General features: G+C 39.4%; 1 protein-coding gene across 1 annotated transcript in view; it reads left to right on the plus strand.

The window, feature by feature from the left end:
* The window catches only part of LOC306874005 (neural cell adhesion molecule 2-like), a gene marked incomplete at both ends in the record, with an annotated part of 225,386 nt that overhangs the window by 188,476 nt on the left and 19,497 nt on the right, over positions 1–17,413 (plus strand). The window contains 6 exons of the mRNA XM_079423661.1: positions 3,235–3,385; positions 5,466–5,653; positions 6,210–6,306; positions 8,730–8,903; positions 15,970–16,083; positions 16,896–17,017. Of these exons, the coding sequence (XP_079279787.1) occupies positions 3,235–3,385; positions 5,466–5,653; positions 6,210–6,306; positions 8,730–8,903; positions 15,970–16,083; positions 16,896–17,017 (846 nt within the window). The remainder of the gene's footprint in view (positions 1–3,234; positions 3,386–5,465; positions 5,654–6,209; positions 6,307–8,729; positions 8,904–15,969; positions 16,084–16,895; positions 17,018–17,413) is intronic.

Genomic DNA, 17,413 nt, shown 5'->3' on the forward strand with positions numbered 1-17,413 from the left:
GTATGTCTATCTGTCTGTCTGTCTGTCTGTCTTTTTTTTCTGTCTGTCCACCCATCTATCTATCTGTCTATCTGTCTGTCTGTCAGTCCATTCGCTCCTCTTTCGTCCTCTTTTCTCTCTCAGTATGCTGTGGTTGTGTCGTCTCACAGATATTTCAGTAGCAAATCAAACAGTCAGGAAGCATCTGCCCAAGGCGAGATGGTGTCAGACGTGTACACACACACACACACACACACACACAGAAAGGCAGTGTGTGTCTGCGGTTTTTACTCACTGATCAGTTTCTGATATCTGCTTACAGGCCAGCTCTCCGATATAATTTGAATTTGGAGGTCGTAACACCACAAAATGAGAAATATGATTCTGCCAGCTGATTTTATTAGTTGTTTTTTTTTTACATTCGGAAAGGTGGTTTTTCACTACGCGTTGTAATTTTATGCAGGGATGTTTGTGAGAGATTCTGTAGTTTATATTCATGTGTTTGAGTTCACATGCACCATTGGTTGTATGTTTGTGTATATGTGCTTTTGAGTAAAAAAATTAATGCTGTGTCATTTACTAATTCAATCATTACTAGTAGTAGTGCTCATACCAAACATCTACTGTACAACATACTCGCAAACGCAGAGCAGTGTATCAAAACCCACACCTTAGCAACCATACAGCACTGCTCTAGCAAACTCTTAGAACACCCTAGTAACCACATAGCAACACCCTAGCAACTACTCAGAACACATTAATAACCATATAGAGATGCCCTGGCAGACACCTAGAACAACCTAGCAACCGCATAGCAACACCATAGCTGGTAAACAGAACACCTTAGCAACCATATAGATGTTTCCTGGGAAACTGCTTGAAGACCATAGCAACTACTTAGCAACACACTATTAAACCCACTCATAACACCCCAACAACAATATAGACATTCCCTTATAAACACCTAGAACACCCTAGCAACCAATTTATGACACCCTAGCAACTACTCAGAACCACTTAGTAATTGAATAGATATGCCCTAGCAAACACCCTAGAAACAGCTTAGCAACACATCATGAAAAACACTCATAACACTCTAGAAAACATAGTAACACCCTAGTAACTATTCAGAACAGCTTAATTATAGCCGTAACTTAGCAACACACTAAAAACAATTACCTATCAACTATTCAGAACACCCTAGCAAGGGTTATATTCGGAACGCCTTTGTATCCATATAGTAATTCCTTTGCAGACACCTAGAACACCCTAGCAACCGCTTGGCAACACACTATAAAAACACTCTTAACAGCCTAGCAACCATATATATGTCCCCTTGCAGACACATAGAACACCCTAGAAACCACCTAACAACACCCTAGCAACTATTCAGAACACCTTAGTACCCATATACAAATTTCCTTGCAGACACCTAGCAACCACCTAACAACACCCTAGCAACTATTCAGAGCACCTTAGTAACCATACAGAAATCCCCTTGCAGACACCTAGAACACCCTAGAACCCGCTTAGCAACACGCTATAATAACCACTCATAACACCCTAGCAACCATAGAAAAATTCCCTTGCATACACCTTACAACCCAGCAGCCACATAAAAACACCCTAGCAACTATTAAGAACACCTTAGTAACCATATAGAAATCCCCTGGCAGAACACCCTAACATCTGCAGAACAACACACTATAAAAACACTGACAACACCCTAGCCGCTTAGAACGCCTTAGCTACCATATAGATTTTCCCTAGCCAACATCTACAAAGTACCACATAGAAACACACTGAAATCCACTCATAACATTCTAGTAAGGGCATAGCAACCACCCACAACACACAGTCAAACTCCAGTAATATTTTCTTCAGTAAATGTGTTTTTGTGCGTTTACATGTGTATATGTGTTTGCGTCCTGTTCGCCAGGCGTGAAACACCAGGCTCAGGTGCGTCTGCTCTCACTGTCCATGTAAAAATGAATCTCATGCATTAGTGTGAAGGGAGGAAAGCCTGCGGGTCATCTGCTAGCCCACAATAACAATCCCTGTCAAATAAAACACACAGCCGCTGTAGGACTGTCAGGCGCTGAAGCTAGTGCTGCACTCTAGACCGCGAGGCATCAAGCGGAGGGTGGACACATATTGATTTTTCAGGGAAGGCGAAGAACACTGATCGTTAAAGTGGGCGTTGGGGGACGGACTCCATCTAATCCCTTTATATTCAAAGTTCCCTATCTCACGCGAGCACAGATAGTGTGACCGCATTACAGTCAGAAAGTGCTGCATTTATTTTCATTGTAGCTCATTTGGTCTTTTTACTTGGTTTGTTCACATGCAACTGTGTATTTTTACACCTTAGTAACCATATAGCAATGCTCTAGCAAACACCTAGAACAACCGCATGGCATCATTCTAAAAGTCACTCATAACATCTTAAAAACCACATAGCAACACCCTAGCAACTGCTCAGAACACTTTAGTAACTATACATCCTAGCAAACACCTAGAACACCCTAGCAACCACATAGCAACACCCTAGCAACTGCTCAGAACACTTTAGTAACTATACATCCTAGCAAACACCTAGAACACGCTAGCAACCGCATAGCAACACCCTAGCAACTATTCAGAACACCTTAGCAACTTCATGCCCTAGCAGACACCTAGAACACCCTAGCAACCGCATAACTACTCAGAACACTTTAGTAACTATAAATACTAGCAAACACTTAGAACACCCTAGCAACCACATAGCAACACCCTAGCAAGTGCTAAGAACACTTTAGTAACTATACATCCTAGCAAACACCTAGAACACCCTAACAACCGCATAGCAAGACCCTAGCAAGTGCTCAGAACACATTAGTAACCATATGCCCCAGCAAATCCCTAGAACACCCTAGCAACTACTCAGAGCACATTAGTAACCATATGTCCTAGCAAACTCCTGGTAACCGCACAGAAACACCCTGGCAACTAAATAAAACACTATAGTAACCATATACTGTAGATATGTCCTTGCAAACACCTGGAACACCCTTAAATAAAACTACAATCGAAATAAAAATGAACACAAATTATATAAACCAAAAAAATTAATTTCAAAACAGCAAATAATATAAAAAAGTAAAAATAAATATATTTATAACAACTATAATAGTATGTCAATGATTGTGCTTGTGTCTGTCTGTGTGTGCATGACAGTGGCAGTGTTTGTTTCACTGATGTGTTTGTGTTATGTAGAGTCAGGACGGCCGTGTGGAAGTGCGCGGACGCCACGGAAAATCCATGCTGACCATCAGCGGCGTTCGACTCTCAGACTGGGGCCGATTTGACTGTGAAGCTCTCAGCAGGATCGGGGGCCATCAGAAGAGCATGTTCCTGGATATCGAGTGTAAGATGCACAAAATGCACACATTCACACCAACTACAAATATACCATAGCATTGTTGTCAGTGTTGGGTAAGTTACTCAACTGGGTAAATTCATTGCATCCTCAACTTGGATTGCAAATGACTCTTTCTAAAAGGTAGCGCATTACTTATTACTAATTGTTTTTATATTCTATATCTAGCAATGCATGGATAGACATGGACTGCTCTTTAAATTTTTGCAAATAAATAATATAAAGTCACATAAATTATTCTTAAACTGACCAAAGTATTTAAAGGGTCAAGGCTGCATTAAAAACATAACATGTTAAATTTTAATGTTAAATTCACTATCGTTTTACATAGAATTGTTCTGTAGTCTCTACAGTATTACATCAGAAGTAACTCTAATTATATTACTGAACAATTTAGAGTAATCTATAAAAGTAATCAGATTACAGTAACTAATTATTTGGTAATGCATTACACCCAACGCTCTTTCTCTGTGGCCTTTTCAAAGTGTCTCTTGCTCTCATAATTATTTTACCTCACAATTTTTCTTGATTGGCCTAAAAAAAATAAAAAAAAAACCTTCTACGGAGCCAATTATGGAAGGCATTCTTCCTAAGTAATTAATTCCTCAGGTTCTTATTAATTTGCAGGTCTGTCTCCTGAAATACCAACACGTTGTTGAGGTCACTTGTTTCCTGTATCTCTTTTTATTGCTTCAACTTCTTTTGTCTGCATTTCATTCATTAGGATATCATTGCACGTCAGTCGTGTTTAATGCTGCATGTGTCACAATCGGACAAATGCGATGAGATGCTAATAAAGCTCCTCGTGTCCCTGAATGCACGTGCTGACCTTGACATCGACGTGCAGCTGGAGTGTCTTCATGTCATGCGCTTAGAGGTTCACGGCCAGTGTGTGAAAAAGGACGTTGTGAATAAGCGTGGCAGGAGGCAGTCGAGCGTTACTGGATGCTAATGAACTCATTTATTTAGTACAGGCTCGTCTCTGCGCTGCTCCTCAGATGTGACGGACGACCCGGCATCAATCTCTCTAATGGAAGCCTTCTAGTCGGTGTAAAGCAGGAATAATGCCGTATGAATGCAGACGCCCTCGATGCTTAAAACTGAAGTTTTGGCGAAAAATGCATTTCGTCTTTATGACTCTGTTTACTGTAGACGCATCTGACACATAATGGAGTGAGACTGTAACATCTTTCCTTGTTGCAATCAATACTATATCCTCTAAAGGCTGTTTTATGTGCATGATTCACATCAGCATTCCCCAGTGCATGGAAAGAAATTCAAGTAGTTCAGGCTGGTGTTATTTTATTATAGATATTCAATTTTATTATAGTTTTTCATTAATATTTTTAACTTTTTGTTTTTATTATTTCCTTTTTTTGTTATTAATGTTTTAGTAATTTAGTAAGTTATTGTGTTTTTGCCATTTTTATAATTTTTTATGTCTATATAGTTTTGTTTTATGTCTATATAGCAAGTGTTATTTTAGTATAATGGTATGTTTACATTTACATTTATCCATTTAGAAGATGCTTTTATCCAAAGCAACTTAATTGTGGAATACAACAGCATTATAGTTATTATGCTTATGATGAAGCCCTGATGGAAGACATTTTAAAGGATCTTTATTTTTAATTCCATAACAATCTTCTAATGGCTGGTTTTCTGTTCACTCTTTACAGTGTACACTCTTAAAATAAAGGTGCTTCACGATGCCATAGAAGAACCTTTTTTGTCTAAATGGTTCCATAAAGAACCTTTAACATCTGAAGAACCTTTCTGTTTCACAAAAGCTTCTTTGTGGTGAAAGAAGGTTCTTCAGATTAAAAAAGGTAAGAAAGAGATGTTTTTTAAAGAACATTTGACTGAATGGTTCTTTGTGGAACCAAAAATGGCATCGCTGTGAAGAACCTTTTAAGCACCTTTATTTTTAAGTGTAGATGGTTGATCAGCTGGATTTTGAGGACCTTGGACCTTCCAACATTTTTATTGCTTCAGATTCTTTTGTCAACATTTCATTCCGTAGGATAACATTGCCAACCTCCAGTTTTATTTGTTTTTCTTTCGCCAGATGCGCCGAAGTTCCAGACCAATCAAACCATCTTCTACTCATGGGAGGGAAACCCGGTGAACATCAGCTGTGATGTGAAGTCCAACCCTCCGGCGACCATGCTGTGGAGACGAGACCGCTTCACCATCTCCAGCCAGGGAACCAGCAACATCCGCATTCACAGCGCAGATGGCCGATCGCTTCTAGAGGTTTTAGTACTCTCTTTACATTGCTCAGCCATGACAGTAGCTGATCTGAAAAAACAAAATAACTAACTAACCGTAAAAGGTGGTTCATGCTGTATTATTGCTAATTAATTGACTCAATTTGGTGCATTTAAGAATTAAAATGTGTAAAATTGAGTTAAATAATGTGTAAAATTGAGCTTGTGTAACTAAAAACGTAAGCGTCTTGTGAAGAGTGTTTCAAGTCTTTAGTTCTAGTTTGGTGCTGGTTTGGGACCAGTTTTATTTTAGAATCATTGAGATATTATTGTAGTTTTAGGTTTTATTTTTAGATTTTCCATTGTTATTTTATTATATTATATTTTTGATTGTTTTAAATATATCTGTGTAGTTTTTATTAATTTTGCATGATCTTTCTGGTGAAGCAGGTTTACAAGGGAAGTCTTTCTGGTGAAACTAATTAATAAAAAAAAACATCCAAAACAAAAAGTGCTGGTTAGCACATACAAAAAAAAATCCCTTGCCATATTCTCGCGCTCATTTCTCATTCTCCTCACCTCTGGTTTGTGTCGATCCACAGGTCACTCCAGTGTCCGACAGGGATTTTGGACGCTACAACTGCACAGCCAGAAACAACATCGGCGCTCGATACCAGGAGTTTATATTAGCACAGGCAGGTCTGTGTTTACCAGTAACACCAAACTTCTCTTGACCAAAATACACTTTTTAATTTTTGATCCTGGTCTTTGAAAGATATTTACAGATTTGTTTAAAGAACTTAGTAGGAAGTAAACTAGACATCCACCAACAGAACTCTATATATATTCGGATTTGTTTTCTCTTCACAGCTAACAGGGAACGTTTCACTAATGTTTTTTCACATATTTTTATTTTTATTTTTTTAGTTCTATATATGTCAGGACAAAACATTCTTAATGTTTATGGAACGTTTGTATAACATTATTAATATTTGATATACATTCTCATAACATTGAGATACAATGTTATTAGATCAGCATTCTTGGATTGTATTTGTTATTTTAACTTGTTGAACGTTCTAAGCAACATTTTTATAACCTTTAAATAACGTTATAATCACGACAAGAAAACTGCACATTTTAACATTCTTAGAATAAAAAAAAAAAATTTAAGTGACGTTCTATTTTGATAATAAATAAAGTTAGTTGAATGCAGTAAGAAATGCTTATGTAACCTTTAAAAAACATTATAATTACCGTGAGAAAATTGGACATTTTAAAGTTCTTAGAATATTAAAAATAAATGTTCAAATAATGTTACAATTTGGGTGAAAATAGAGTTAGTAGAACATTTTTAGAAAGTTTTTTTTTTATTTATTTTTATTAATATTATGAATTAGGATTTATTTTTCTATTTTTCATTTTCATTTAAAGTTTTAGTTGTTTATTTATTTGTTTGTGTTTGTTTTAAGTATCTCTATATAACGTTTATAAACTTTTTATTTATTTTATTTTCCATTTTTATTATAATTTTAGTTAAAGTTGTAGTTATTTATTTATTTATTCATTAATTAATTTTTTTTTATTTTTAATTGTATAATATGTTGCAGGTTGACCAGGGAAGGTTTATGGTGAAACTAATTAATAATAAATAATAAAAAAACATCCAAAACAAAAGGTGCTGGTTAGCACATAGTTTCACCAAAATTTTAAGCGTAAAAGAAAGAAAAAGAAAACTTTTTAACATTTTAGAAACAAAAATGTTCCCACTACGTTTGTCTAACCTAAATTTGTTACCCGGGTTATTACTTAGTGTTTGTAAGCATTTCATGTTGACTCTAAGGATGTTTCTAGATCTTATTTTCTCTGTTCTTCATATAATATCAGAGTACATTTGGTTGGAGATGCGGTAACATGTTGACCCGAGAAACTGGTTTGTGTTTGATTTAAACCTGTTGTCATGTCCAGTGCACTGATGTATTATTGAAATTTTCCATAACAGTATGTCCTTCCCATCTAGCCACTGCTAATTTAACTGAAGCTAATCTTGTGTAGTGCTGCGTGATTTACTAGAGAGCTCGCTAATATACCAGAGTACTGTCCCATTTACTGTAGAGCTGCTTAATATGCCATGAAGAGCTGCAGTTCACTTCAGAGAGGACTTCATCCAGCCCGAGAGAGTACACACGCGCACACACACACGCACATAAATCCTGCATTCAAGAAATAAAATAGCATGCAATCCACAAGGTATGGGGTGCAAATATTAAACACAAATATTAAAAAAGATTTATAAATTTTTTAGATATCTATTTTATACATATTTTATATGCCATTCTCTGAAAGTGACATTTTGCTCATGTAGCAAAATGAAATATCTCTACTTTTATCCATTGCTTCATATGTGATATTTCTGTTAATTGCTGGGGAGCTTTTGAAATTCATTTATCTTTGACATTTTGTGGGCTTTTTCATCTTAAAAAGGTCAAAAACATCTTCATTTACATGCACAGAGTGTTTTTTTTATATATTTTGTTAAATAAACAAACAGTAACTCACGTAACAGTTGGGATGCTTTAAAGATGACAGAAATGGCCTTATAGCAGAGTTTGAAGCATTTGCTCTTACAATGACGAATGTCTTTTATGACCAGTGATTCTTCTTCAAGGATGTTCAGGAAGTTGAGCTGCGGCCTGCTTCCTGTTGAGCGATGGCTCTTGGCTCTCGTCACTCACTAACACGGCAGCAGCACAAATGATGATGCATTCTGAGTTTCTCCAGTCCGCAGTTTATCTGATGCTCAGTCATCTGTTTATTTCGCAGCTGCGTTTTATCACAGGATGAAAAGTCTGTCGGACTCTTTATTTCATACAAAATGAATAAAGCTGCCGGTCACACACACTTTACATCTATAATACAGATAAAGCTCTGAGCTGAAGGTGCAGACGATGTTCAGAATTAAATACTTTTTTAGTTGTGACTGTATTAAGTGTAATGTATTAAGCACTATAATGTTTGATTTTGAGTTGAAATGTGACCTTCCTCCATTAAAGTGTTGCTTCTCTAGCAAATATTAATTCATGTTTATTCAAAAGCATCATCATGTTTGTGTTTGTTCACAGACGTTCCGTCGCACCCGTACTCCGTTCGCCTCACCGCTGTCTCCCAGCGTCTCGCCACCGTCTCCTTCATGAAGCCCGACTCTCATGGAGGTGTCCCCATCAGCTACTACATCATCCACTACAGAGACACGAGCGCACAGGACTGGAGGACCATCAGATCACACGCAGTTCAGAGTGAGCCGCTCATCACACTCACTATTACTGTTATATGTGACCCTGGACCACAAAACCAGACTTATACATCATCTGAGAGCTGAATAAATAATCTTTCCATTGATGTATGGTTTGTTAGGATAGAACAATATTTGGCTGAGATACAACTATTTGAAAATCTGGAATCTGAGGGTGCAAAAAAATCTAAATATTGAGAAAATCTCCTTTAAAGTTGTTCAAATGAAGTTCTTAGCAATGTACATTACTAAGTTTTGATATATTTACGGTAGGAAATTTACCGTAAATATATCACACAAGGATCTGGTGCGCCAGCTTGTACAAGGGTCACGACCGCAGACCTCCCTGGTGGTTTATGTGCGAGACCACCGACGTGCTGTCGGTGCGCACAACACGTGGTGGTCTCTTAGGTCTGGGAGGAAGTGTATGAGTGCTCGAAACACGGCCAGCATCTCCAGCCAATCCACAGACCGTAGGCAGGGTGGCTACTCATGACCGCTCCCCAACTGGTGAGGGACGCGTCCGTTGCTAGTGTTACATGGTGACAAGGAGCTCCCAACACCGGGCCCTGGGACAAGAACCAAGGTTTCCTCCACATGCCTAAGGCACGTATACATCGTCTTGTGACCTTGAAAGTGCGGACTGGTTTTCCCCTCGGAGAGAAGCCCTTGGTCTTGAGCCACCACTGCAGGGGTGTCATGTACAGCAGGCCAAAAGGTATCACGTTGGACGCAGCTGCTCTCAGACCCAGCAGTCTCTGAAACTGCTTGACAGTGAGTGACTGGCCTTCTTTCATTCTCTTGACTGACGTGAGGATCGACTCGATCCGAGCAGGGGACATGCATGCCTGCATCGTGGTCGGGTTCCCACAGCAAGCCTAGATAAGTGGTTCTCTGTACTGGAGAAAGCACACTTTTCTTGGCGTTCAGTCTCAACCCCAGCTCTTTCAAGTGCGTGAGAACGACACTTCGATGTCGAATCGCCAGCTGCTCCGATTGAGCTAGAATCAACCAATCGTTGATGTAAAAGTGAGGGGTGAGAGTGCAAGGCCAACGGGAAGAACCCGATATTGGTAAGCTTTGCCCCCAAAAGCAAACCTCAGGGAATTCCTGTGAGTGGGAAGGATGGAGACGTGGAAGTATGCGTCTTTTAGATCTAACGTGACAAACCAGTCCTCGGACTTGATCTGAGATACTTACCTGTTTGAGTTTTGAGCATCTTGAACTTCAGTCTGCTGACTGAGCGGTTCAACTGACGCAGATCTAAAATGGGACGCAATCCTCCATCCTTCTTGGGAACTATGAGGTACCGGCTGTAGAACCCAGACTCTCTTTCATGAGGAGGGACCAAGAGAGTACTCTACTTCTCATTCCATTACCAGAGCCTGTTCAGGGCCCACCAGAGTGGGATTCACCCCGTTGAAATGAGGCGGAGGAGAACCAAACTAGATTCTGTAGCCTCTCTCTACAGTATGCAGGTCCCATGGAGACACATTTGGCAGTAGTTTCCATGCAGCCAAATAGTCTACAAAGGGAACCAGTCTCTCGAGACTGGCCTCTGGTGTGCTTAGAGCTGCTAGCTCGGTGCCCTGAAGCGGAAGACCGGCAGGGGACGGCCGCTCTAGCTGCTCTAAAGACCCCCAAAGGGGCGGCGAGCCTCTCAGTTCCGCTACGTTTCCAGGCGGAAGTAACTGAGAGAAGCGCTCGCTGGAGACCGCTGCGCCCTGGAACACTGGCAGGGTTGGCAGACTGATCTCCTGAGGGCACTGAGGAGAGACGGGCACCGTGTAATGCGATGTACGCCGCTTTTCCCCAGAGGGGCCGGCCCTTGAGAAGTCCTGGGTCATAGGCAGCAGGACGTTTTAGCCAAAGACTATCCAGCGAGAATGACGATCCGCAGCTCCGCCTTCTGCTAGAAGCCTTTGGCCCGGGAGCACAACTTTGACTCCAATATTATGGGGAGTTCGAGAAGTGATGCTCCCTAAATGAGGAGCTGGAACACGGTTGGGTGTTGATCACCTCAACCTCCTCAGAGGAAGAGAGGTAAAGCATCATGCTCTCACTCGAGAAAAGTCCCAAGAGGCTCCTATACACACATATATGTATATCTATACACATCTAACTTCTCCTAGTTAGATGAAATACATCATTTAATTCCTTAAAATTAAATGTAGAAACACAACTCTACAACCGGACTCTGTTTTAATCATTCTCGGGGACTTTAATAAAGCAAATCTCTCCCGTGAACTGCCAAAATACAGACAGCATGTTACATGTCCCACCAGAGACAGTAATATATTGGATCACTGTTACACAACAATAAAGGACGCATATCACTCGGTTCCACGAGCAGCTTTAGGACTCTCTGATCACTGTTTGGTTCATCTTATTCCATCCTACAGGCAGAAACTTAAGTCTGCGAAGCCTGTATTAAGATCTGTTAAAAGATGGACTAACGAAACAGAGCGGGATTTACAAGCCTGTTTCGACCTGACTGATTGGACTGTTTTTGAAGCTGCGGCAAATGACCTGGACGAGCTCACAGAGACTGTAACATCTTATATCAGTTTCTGTGAGGACATGTGCATTCCTACCAGGACTCATCTATTCTACAACAATGACAAACCATGGTTCACTGCCAAACTCAGACAGCTCCGTCAGGCCAAAGAAGATGCTCACAGAAAGGGGGATAAAGTCTTGTACAAACAGGCCAAATACACACTGGAAAAGGAGATCAGAGTGGCAAAGAGGAATTATTCTGACAAGCTCAGGAACAAATTCTCTTCCAGCGATCCGGCTTCAGTGTGGCTAGGATTAAAGGACATCACCAGCTACAAAACACCACCCCCCAGCACTCTGGAGAATCAACACCTGGCAGACGACTTAAACGAGTTCTTTTGTCGTTTTGAACGATCACCCCACACCCGCCCAGAACACCCCTCCACACAACCATTCACACCTCCAGCAACCCCTCTCTCCCCCACACCTACAATTCAAATCAGCGAAGACGATGTGTGCCAGGTCTTCAGGAAAAACAAAAGAAGGAAAGCACCTGGTCCAGATGGTGTGTCACCAGCCTGCCTAAAAATCTGTGCTGAGCAGCTGGCCCCCATCTTCACACAGATCTTCAATAGATCACTGGAGCTGTGTGAAGTCCCCTCATGCTTCAAACGCTCCACCATCATCCCCGTCCCAAAGAAACACAAAATTACTGGACTTAATGACTACAGACCTGTGGCACTAACGTCTGTAGCCATGAAATCATTCGAAAGACTGGTTCTGGCTCATCTGAAGGACATCACTGGACCCTTACTGGACCCCCTGCAGTTTGCCTACAGAGCAAACAGGTCTGTGGATGATGCAGTCAACATGGGACTGCACTTCATCCTGCAGCATCTGGACAGACCAGGGACTTATGTGAGGATCCTGTTTGTGGACTTCAGCTCTGCTTTTAACACCATTATCCCGGAAACCCTTCAAAATAAACTAACTCAGCTCTCCGTCCCCACCTCCGTCTGCCAGTGGATCAACAGCTTCCTGACAGACAGACAGCAGTTAGTAAAGCTTGGCAAATTCACATCCAGCACTCGAACCATCAGCACTGGAGCTCCTCAGGGCTGCGTACTCTCCCCACTGCTCTTCTCCCTCTACACCAACGACTGCACATCTAAAGACCCCTCTGTCAAGCTCCTGAAGTTCGCAGACGACACCACACTGATCGGCCTCATCCAGGACGGTGACGAGTCTGCTTACAGACAGGAGGTTAAGGAGCTGGCTGTCTGGTGCAGTCTCAACAACCTGGAGCTTAACACACTCAAAACGGTGGAGATGATCGTGGACTTCAGGAGAAACCCCCCTGCTCTCCCCCCTCTCACCATCATGAACAGCACTGTGACTGCAGTGGAGTCATTCAGATTCCTGGGCACCACCATCTCTCAGGACCTGAAGTGGGATATTCACATTGACTCCATTGTCAGGAAGGCCCAGCAGAGGTTGTACTTTCTTCGCCAGCTGAGGAAGTTCAACCTGCCACAGGACTTACTGAAACAGTTCTACTCTGCCATCATTGAATCCATCCTCTGCACCTCAATAACTGTCTGGTTCAGCTCAGCTACCAAATCTGACCTCAGAAGACTACAGAGGGTAGTCCGGACTGCTGAGCGAATCATTGGTACAACCCTCCCCACTCTCCAAGAACTGTACTCATCCAGAGTGAGCAAAAAGGCTGGTAAAATCACTCTGGACCCCTCACATCCAGCACACAACCTCTTTGAACTTTTACCATCTGGTCGACGCTACAGAGCTCTGAGCACCAGAACGACCAGACACAGGAACAGTTTCTTCCCTCAGTCAATACATCTCATGAACACTCAATAAATAAACGTAAAACACACAACTAATACATTATCCATTCACCACACTCACTTATTTTATTTTCTCATTTCTAATTTGCACATACTTGACCTGTACATACATAGTCGCCTATATTATATATTATATATTGTGTATTTCTTATTTTTTTTGCTGCTTGTACATTGGTCATTGGCTATTTCCTGTTATTTTGTTTCATTACCTGTGTCCTGTCCTGTTACTGTCCTTCTGTTGCACTGTGGAGCTTCTGTCACTACAACAAATTCCTTGTATGTGTAAACATACTTGGCCAATAAAGCTCATTCTGATTCTGATTCTGATTCTGACAATCAGACGAGTGAACATGGTTTGATATGGAAAGGATTCATAATAAGAATGAGAATGACGTAATACACGTGGTCGCCTCGGCAACGCGCTCTGCAACAGCGAGCTCTCACTCAAAGGGGGAAGAACCGCACCGCGGGCTTCCAGCCCCAAGCGAGAGTGCTAGATCTGGGGAATGCAGGTGGAGATAGGGCGAACCCGTCTTCATTCCCTCCACCAGATCCATGTGTGATTCCCACGAGCGCAGCTGCCGCTCCACCTTTTTTTATTTTTCTTTGGCAGAAGCGGGACCAGCACCGTGAGGAACGCTAATGAAAGTCCCTCGAGAGCTGACTATGCGTGCTCTGCTCTCAAGCCAACCACACACGGACTGTGTGTATCCCCAGCAGTGATATAACGTTTGCAGGGAGGAACATACAGCCTGTAATGCGATCTGCTCTCGCACAAGTGCTTGCACACATTGTGGAGCTTATTTCAAGTGATTGTGCTTAGGGACAAACAACACTAAATAAGACTCACAACACAGATCGACAGACACACACACAGAGTAGCGGTTGCTGAATGACAAAAAGCTGATGCCGGCTCCGCCGCACGTGTTTTTATGCTTCCTGGTCGATCACGTCACCCGCCCGTGACGTCTCACCCTTCCATTGGACAGATTACACACGTGGTTCAGAGCGCGGTCACGCTGGAGGCGTTCCCCTAGCGTGTTCAACGCAGCTCGAGTTCCTGAAGGGGAACAATGAGTTCAAGATCAGACCAACAAGGGAAGTTCAATGAGACGGCGGTCTAAAACGTCCTTGTTATGGTCTCAAACTCAAACTTAGAGCATAATTACTTCAATTACATCCACATACTCATTGTGGACTTTTAATTAAGAACTCAGTGTTCTTTGACTAAGTACAATAAGCGCGCTCATTGAGCCGCTTCATTTGTATTAGTGCTTTCTCATGTAAATGAATGACTGCAATCACTGGCCAAGGTCTTAGATTTGCTAAAGTAGTGCTTTAATGTAAAATACATAGTTAGTGGTAGATATATTGAATGATTTCAGAATTATTACAGCCTCTTGATGAGAATTTAGCATTAAAAACCAACCTGATAAATCAGCGAGACATCCTTGAGCAACCAGAGTTATTTTATTATTTATATACTATTATATATCAGTTTAAGTTCAATAAATGAAAACAATGCTTTTACATTTGTTTTGTGTGTTTGTCATTTTTAATAGTTATTGTTTTAAAATAAAACTTTTTAAAATTTATTTTTAATCCAGTTTTAGTAATTTTAGTACTTCAGTTTAAAATCATTTAATTTCAGTTAGTTGATAAAGCAGTATTTCACATTTTCTTTTCAGTTGTTTTTATTATTATTATTTTTTTTTTACTTTAATCTTTTCATCTAATATTTATATTTTATTTTATTTCAGCTTAACTTCAATGAAAACATTTATTTAAGTTTTAGTTTTAATTAACAATAACAATATTCAATAATTAATAAATGTAAAATGCAAGATAAATCTCTAAAATTTAAAATAACCTCATATTTTACATATAGTATTTACTGTAAATATTATGTTATATACTATTATAGTCTTAAAGTAGTAATATTCTGAATTTTTATATTTTCAGTTTTCTTTTAAGTTAAAATATTTTTATGTACTTTTTTATTTAAACTTTTTTTATTTAAATTTAATTGTTTTTAAATTCATGGACTTTTCATGGTGTTATAATGAATCTTTTTAGCTCCTTTAGGATAAATGTCTTGTGTTTTTCATGATCTGTCTATCACTTTGGTTTAAAGTCTCTGCTAAATAAATAAAATAAATGTAAAAAGCAGGATGAAGCTCACATTTTACGCCCATTATTTACAGTAAATGTGATGCTTACTTACAATTAATTACTGAAATTATTAAAGCAATTACACTGGTGGCCAAAATGATTAGAAAACTTCTATTAACTAAATGAAATCAACATTTGTTGTGAGCATCCTTTGTGTTTAAAGCAGCTTTTGTCCTCGGTGCACTTGAGCTTTGCAGGAGGTTTCTTGAAGCAGAGACACAGTTCTTCTGGATTGAGTCTGTCTCAGTTTCTTCATGTTATTCCAGACAGACTGGATGATGATCAGATCTCTGTGTGGAGCACAAACATGTCACTGGATTATTACAATTAATGGCTAAATTAATGTTTGGAAATGTAAACTGATATTTCCTACTGACACACTACAGCAAAAGATACAAATAACTGACTTAAAACCATTTTTAGCTGCTGGAGATACTAGTGTTCTGATCATTTTGGCCTCCACTGAATGTGACTCAGATTAGCATTTAGAAGCAGCTCAAATATAAGGGAGTTTATATCTCTCCGGTGTCTCAGTGGTTCTGGCGAACCTGGAGCCCAACACGACGTATGAGGTGCGTGTGGCGGCCATCAACGGAAAGGGTCAGGGGGATTTCAGCCACACGGAAACCTTCCAGACGTTACCCATCCGTGAGTCTTTCTCCATCTCTCTCCTCTCTAGTCACTTTCAGCTGGACGTACACTACCAGATAAAGATTTTTATCAGTAAGATTTTTTATGTTTTTAAAGAAATCTCTTCTGTTCACCAAGCCTGTGTTTATTTGATCCAAAATACAGCAAAGGCAGTAATATTGTGAAATATTTCTACTATTAATATCTGTTAAACTGTAATTAATTTCTGTGATAGAACTTTATACTTTTAATTAGCAAGGATGCTTTAAATTGATCAAAAGTGATGATAAAGACATTTATAGTGTTTCAAAAGATTTCAGATTGATGCTGTTTTCTGAAGTTTCTATTCATCAAAAAACCTGAAAAAATTATACTCAGCTGTTTTGAGCATAATAATAATAATACATAATAATAATAAATGTTTTTTGAGCAGCAAATCAGCAAATTAGAATGATTTCTGATCATGTGACTGGAGTAATGATGCTGAAAATTCAACTTTGAAATCACAGGAATAAATTACATTTTAAAATATGTTCAAATAGAAATGGTTATTTTAAATAGTAAAAAGTGTTTTTGCTGTATTTTGGGTCAAATAAATGCAGGCTTGGTGAGCAGAAGAGAATTATTTAAAAAAACATAAAAAATCTTACTGTTCAGAAACTTTTGACTGGTGGAGTATTTAAACTCAAGCTGTTTGGTTCGGTTCATGTCAAGCACAACAAGACTTTTCTCTCAGTGTTTCTCTCCTGTACTGTCATGCTCGTCAGATCTCAGTGAATGTTAGATTATAGTGAGATCTGGAGCCGTGTCTGATGGTCTTGTTTCCTCAGGCGAGCCGAGTCCTCCGACGGTTCACGGTCAGAGAGGTGTTGGGAAGGCCTACAGACTCGGACTGATCAAACAGGACGACGGCGGGATGCCCATCGTCGAGTACATCGTCAAGTATAAAACAGTGCGTACGCGCAATAAACATTAACAGAAATTAAATAAATATAATAAAATTAAAAATGTATAACTCATTTTTTATGCAAGTTGCCAAAGCAACATTTCTCATTTTAACTTAATGGACTAAAAAAATAAAAAAATAAAACTGAAATAAAAATGGACAAAACTATATAGGCATAAAAAAACCCCACTAAAAATTACGACAAAAAAAATTGAAAATTTATTAAAATTTGACTAAAATTTAAATAAAATATAAAAAAACCTGATTCAAAATATATTAATATTAATATCGCAATAATTCTAAAATAACAATTTTAAATTAAACTTTATTAATTAAAATTAAACTATTTTGTTTTTTTATTTAAACTTTTAACTTTAATTGTTGTTTTGGTTTTAGTAACTT

This window comes from Barbus barbus (assembly GCF_936440315.1).
Source record: "Barbus barbus genome assembly, chromosome: 8".
NCBI lineage: Eukaryota > Metazoa > Chordata > Actinopteri > Cypriniformes > Cyprinidae > Barbus > Barbus barbus.